General features: G+C 39.7%; 1 protein-coding gene across 1 annotated transcript; it reads left to right on the forward strand.

Annotated features, from left to right (window-relative positions):
* Positions 1 to 4,598: 4,598 nt before the first annotated feature.
* Positions 4,599 to 5,072, forward strand: LOC116010882 (secreted RxLR effector protein 161-like). The gene has a single exon (XM_031250377.1). The coding sequence runs from the start codon at positions 4,599 to 4,601 to the stop codon at positions 5,070 to 5,072; it is 474 nt and encodes a 157-aa protein (XP_031106237.1).
* The last annotated feature ends 965 nt before the right edge of the window (positions 5,073 to 6,037 follow it).

Consider the following 6,037-nt stretch of genomic DNA (forward strand, 5'->3'; position numbering starts at 1 on the left):
AATGCTTGATCCCTTAGTGAGAAGGGAAACAATCTCAACTTGATAGCATCAGTAGGAATTCCATTCATCTTGATCATGTTGCAAATCCTATCAAAATGTACAACATGGGCCTTTAGATCCTCAACTCTAGCACCCCCAAATTGGTTGCCTTGAACCATTTGAATGAGAGATGTCTTTAGCTCGAAGTTGTTGGCATCCACCCCCGGGTACACAATACAATCCTCTTCCTCAAATTCCGGGGCTAAGTGGGTCGCCATTGGTTGTTGTACACCTTGTTGAAACATCGGGGGAACTCCTTGCAAAAGATTCGGATTCATTTGGTTTAAGAGATGTTGCATCCCAACCCTTTGCCCTTGTTGTTGTGGAGCTTGTTGTTGATCTTTCCCATAACCTTGGGGCATGCCACCTTGAAAGTAAGGAAATTGTGCTTGTGGCATCCCTATTCCACCTCCAAAGTAGGGGTTCATGTTCGAATTCACCATGTATTGCGGTACCGGTATTTGAATGGGAGGTACCGGTACTTGAGGAACATTTTGTTGCCCTCCTTGGTTTTCTTGGTGATGCTCCCCTTACCTTGGGCTTTGTTGACTGCTTGTTCCATTCGGGGAGATTTGTGCCAGGTTGCTCGTATCACCGGTTTCCATCTCTATTTCAAAGTTTTCAAATTCCTTGAGCCAACCGAGAAACACCCTCTTTTTCTTCCTTATGTCCCTCAAGAGTTCTTGGTTAAGGGGAAGCAAGTTCACTCTCCCCTTTGACCTTGTGTGCATAAACCAAGAGGGACACCTATCAACAAACACCAAACAAAACACTTGGAAGCAACTTGGTTATGGGTTAGTGCAAATAAAACAAAAGAAAAGTAAAACAAAAATAAAAATAAAACACTTCATCTCCTAAGGATTAATTAACCTTAATGCTACTCATTACCACCAAATTACCAATCCCCGGCAACGGCGCCAAAAATGTGATGTGGTATAAGCGGGGTGTGAAAATGGGTGTAAATGTCGAACCACGAGAATTGGAATTTATGGCACGTAAAGAAGAGTCACCTAGACTCTAGTCACCAAGGTCTTGAAATCCATAAGGATCCAAGCAAATCATTTTAAGGTTCAAGGTATAACAACTAAAGAGTATTTTTTGGAGTTTTGGATAAAAGGGAAAACAAGATTAAACTAGGATGAAATTCTATTGGGAAAAGATGGGTTAAACTAGGTGTATTACTCTATTGATGCATTAACACTTGAATTGGGAGATGAACAATGACCCTAGGTTTTTAAGGCTAGCACAAAGGAATCCAAGTTTCCACAAGGATTAGAACAAAGGTTGTCCAATTTCCATGATGTACCAACCTAAATTCTTGAAGAACAAGAGCTATTTAAGCCCCAAATCTACCCCTATTTCCATAGAAGAGAAAATGGGTTTGAGATTGGGTTGGCTCAAGTCTCCCATCCAACTCCCGTTGAGATGGAAGACTTTCCAAAGACAAACAATAATCATTGATCACTAACCATTGAAAGATAGAAATAAACCCAATTCAAACTTAAGAACCCTAAATGGGTGTTCATCCCCTTTTATGCAATAATCACATAACAAGCATCAATGGAAGTAATAAACACGTAATCTAACCCATATATGAGACTACTCACTCATATCTAAGGTAAGCATAGCAAGATTGAGCAAGGAAATCATAAATACACAATAAATGTAAAGAAGAGATGGAGAAAAGGAAATGAGAGTTTTACTATTAATGATGGAGAAAAGTGATAAGCGCCAAGGATAGCACTTATAAGGGGGTCTTTATTAGATTAAAGTGCATCGTTTTGACATCCGATTACAACAATTGCATGCATTTTAGCTCAAATGCGATCAATTTCTTCTAACAACATTTCTAGGAAGAGTTTTGAAGTATTTCACAGGTTGGAGAGGGATTTGAAGCTAAAATAGAGCAAAAGACAAACAAGCCGAAATGCAGTAGCGTCCCACGCAGCCTCACACGTGTGTGGCTAGGCGTGGAATTATTCCAGAGAGCCACCACGCCGCTCACACGCGTGTGAACAAGCGTGGTCGGGCCAAGGGCCATTTTGGGAAATTTGTTCCTCTTTCTTTGTCACCTATATAAATCCCTTTTGCCCTAAACCTAGAGGAGATCAGAAATTAATAGCATAGAAAAGAATAGAGTAGATAAATCTAGAGGGTTTTCTCCCCTCTTGAGGGAAAATTCCTATCATAGTTTAGAATAGATCAAGGGCAAGAAGGAAGATTGGGAATTCAAGATCAAGGCTTGTAAAGATCCCCTTTTTCAAGGGTGGTAACCATTCTCTTCAATTTCTAATTCAATACTTGTTTCTTTGAATTTTTCTTTCTTTCTCTTGTTTCTTAGTATGTTAGAGTAGATTAGATAGGGGATTGGTGGCCCCATGGTAGATCTATGTGGATGTTTAATATTATTGCTTTGATTTGTGAATTGCTTGTTTGTTTGTTTGTTGGATGTTGAACTTGTGTGGATGATGTTCTTCAAGCTTTGTGCCTTTTGTGGCCACATTAGGTAGCAAACCCAAAGGAAGTGAGTGTGTGCGCGATAGCGGCCTCTCACGAGTCTAGTTCACCCACATCTCCGCTCTCAGTCCGAAAGGACAAGATCCGAGAGGAGTGGTAGACAAAGTGTTCGATGAAATGCCCCAACCGAATGAGGATGTGGGAATCCAAAGTGTGACGCCACTTGGTAGTGTGCCATGAACTCCCTAGTCTATTCCATAGCTTGCACTCGCAAAACCAACCAAAGATAAACCACATGGAAAAGCCTAAAGCCCCAATCTCTACTTTACTTTTCTTTATTTTACACAACCACTATCAACCTTCCCCTTTTTACAAATGAATCCAACCCTTAGCACTCCCGTAACTCTTTCTCTTCAACCTCTTAAATGCCAACACATGTATTCGGTTCCCATTCGCCATCCTTGAGAGACACGACACTCGGGGAGTTTAACTCTTCGTTTTATCACTTCACCTTCACTCACACTATACAAACACACACCAAAATGGCACCGTTGCCGGGGATGGCAAACGGTTTCGAATAGTGTTGACATCTTAGAAGTAGAATTTTAAGAGTTCTTGAATTGCTTTCTTTTTGTTTATTTTATTTTGTTTCCTTATTTTTGTTCCTTGTTTGAGAAGTGAGCTTATTTGTTATTGTATATCTTGTGCTCACTTGCAACTACTTTTAGTTGCAAAATATTGTTGTTGGCCAAGCTATTGTGCAGGAAATTTTTGTTGAAAAATCAATTGAAGCTTGCCAATAAGTGCTAAAATGAATCCCCATGGTTACCCACACCATGGAGGACAATCCTATACAAATCCTCAACCCCAACCATATCCTTATTACCCCCATTCTACCTATACTTACCCTCCACCCACATACCATTATCCATTTCCACATCACCATTTACCACCTCCATATCCTTATCCATTTCATACACCCAATCATCACCCATACCCATATGAAACACCACCTCCACCCTTCCAAGAAAATTACCCTTCACAATCACCATATTTTCAAGAAATTGACTCATTAAGCTCCAAAGAGATATCCCAAAGCATAGAGAGTAAGCTTGCACAAATAATAAGAACAATCGACCTAAGCTATACTCCCGAGTCAAATTCATTTGTAAAATGTTCTACAATGTAGATCTAGGACATTCTAAGCTAAAAAGTGGCTATGGAAAATATTAGAGAGAGAGTCTAAACTAGCTAGGGTTCGGAATATGACAAAAATGCATCAAAACGCGCCTAAACAGAACAGTAGAGACCGAACGGGTAGGGGCACCGGCGTGTCATAGGGCGTTTCGGTCCTCTACTTTTTCGATTCTGGTCCGAACTGAAACAGGGGCCCACACGCCCGTCTGGGTACCCGTTTCCCTTCATTTTCCAGCTTTTTCTTTGTTTCTTGCTCCATTGTGCGCTCCTCCGCTCCTCTCCCTCCTTGAGTGGAATCCTAAGCTACCAAAAATGGATCCGAAGCCATCCAATGTGCTCCCTTTTCTACTTGTTGCGGAAGAATCGACCTTTAACACAAAATCACACAATCAAGTAACAAATTCCACTCAAGTGACAATACTTTACTATAAAAACAAATGGAAAGTGGGGTAAAAAGGCATTTAGAAATAGAGTCATCAGCAACCACCTGGGTTTGTTGCTCAGGGGGAGTCTAGTTTGGTATGTAAACTTCATCGCTCTTTGTATGGTTTAAAGCAGTCTCCACGGGCTTGGTTTGGGAGATTTAGCTCTGTGCTGTGTGAGTTTGGTATGGTTAGAAGTGAAGTTGATCATTTAGTTTTCTATCACCATTCTAATGGGAAATGCATATATCTTGTTGTGTATGTCGATGACATTGTTATTACAGGAAGTCATCAAGAGGGCATATCTCAATTGGAAGAGTATATCTTCAGTTGGCTCCAAACTAAGGACTTGAGAAAGCTAAATATTTTCTTGGAATTGAAGTAGCCCAATCTAACAGTGGTATAGTTATTTCTCAAAGAAAGTATGTCTTGGATATCTTAGAAGAAACTGGTCTGTTGGATTGTAGACTTGTGGATAATCCAATGGATCCGAATGTTAAACTTCTACTAGGACAGAGGGAGCCATTGCCTGACCGAGAGAGGTATAGGAGATTAATTGGGAAATTGAATTATCTCACAATAACTCGACCAGATATCTCCTTTGCAGTCAGTGTATTAAGTCAGATTCTTGAGAATCCTTGTGATACTCATTGGGATGCTGCTGTTCGAGTGCTAAGGTACATCAAAAGAGCACCAGGGCAAGGTCTACTCTATGAAGATAGAGGACATGCTCAAGTTGTTAGGTATTCTGATGCAGATTGGGCTGGTTGTCCTTTTGACAAACGCTCTACTTCAGGTTATTGTGTTCTCATTGGTGGTAATCTTATATCTTGGAAAAGTAAGAAGCAAGATGTTGTTGCTAGATCTAGTGCTGAAGCTGAATACCGTGCCATGGCTCTTGCCACGTGTGAGCTTATGTGGCTGAAGCACTTACTTCAAGAGTTACAGTGTGGTTAGGTTGCTCAAATGACATTGATATGTGACAACCAATCAGCTCTTCACATTGCCTCAAATCCAGTCTATCATGAGAGGACCAAACACATTGAGGTTGACTGCCACTTCATCAGGGAGAAAATTGCATCAGGGAGTATTAAGACTAGCTTTGTCAATTCTGTAGATCAGTTAGCTGATATTCTAACAAAGTCTCTTAGAGCTCCTAGAGTTGGATATATTTGTAACAAGCTTGGAGCATATAATCTATACTCTCTAGCTTGAGGGAGAGTGTTGAAAGCCTAAGCCCATTAGGGGTAGTCTGTGTAGTTCTTGATATGTGAAATACATGAGATCTTTATTCTCTTACACATTTACACATTAACAAATTTTAACATTTATGGGTGCAAGCTAGTTTTGTATGTATAAAAGTTTGTAATGACAAAAAGAATAAAAAATTTGACACCATAAACCTTTTGTTCTACAAAGCTGGGAATGAGCAGAAAACATAGCATTGGTTTTTACTTTGATATATACGAATTGAAAAATCATTGTTTTTGCATAATAGTGTGGAAGGAGATTTACCTCTTCATCATGGAAGACAATTTCTTTGAATTTGATTTCATATGAACCTTTCATTTCCATCACTATGTATATACTATACGTACCACCCTTAATTACCTTGACAGCGCTCCTATTTTTGAAGGTTGATAAATCACAAGAAACAACGTACAAACCCATGTTGGAAGACAACTCTTAACCTCTCGGCTCTCTCAGAAAATTTTAGTTTTGCGATTGTTTGTATTCGATCATTATATTTGTATTATATAGGCTTGAGTTGGTAGATAGTGCAAGAGTTGCAGACCTAGATTAATTCCCAGAGTCTCAAATGGTATCTTCCAGAATCGAATCAATCGATTCTTTTTTTAAACAAACATGTTGCTGCATTAATATATGGCTGCAATTAATACCCTTTCGTTTCACATTAACAC

The sequence above is a fragment of the Ipomoea triloba genome, chromosome 2, assembly GCF_003576645.1.
Source record: "Ipomoea triloba cultivar NCNSP0323 chromosome 2, ASM357664v1".
NCBI lineage: Eukaryota > Viridiplantae > Streptophyta > Magnoliopsida > Solanales > Convolvulaceae > Ipomoea > Ipomoea triloba.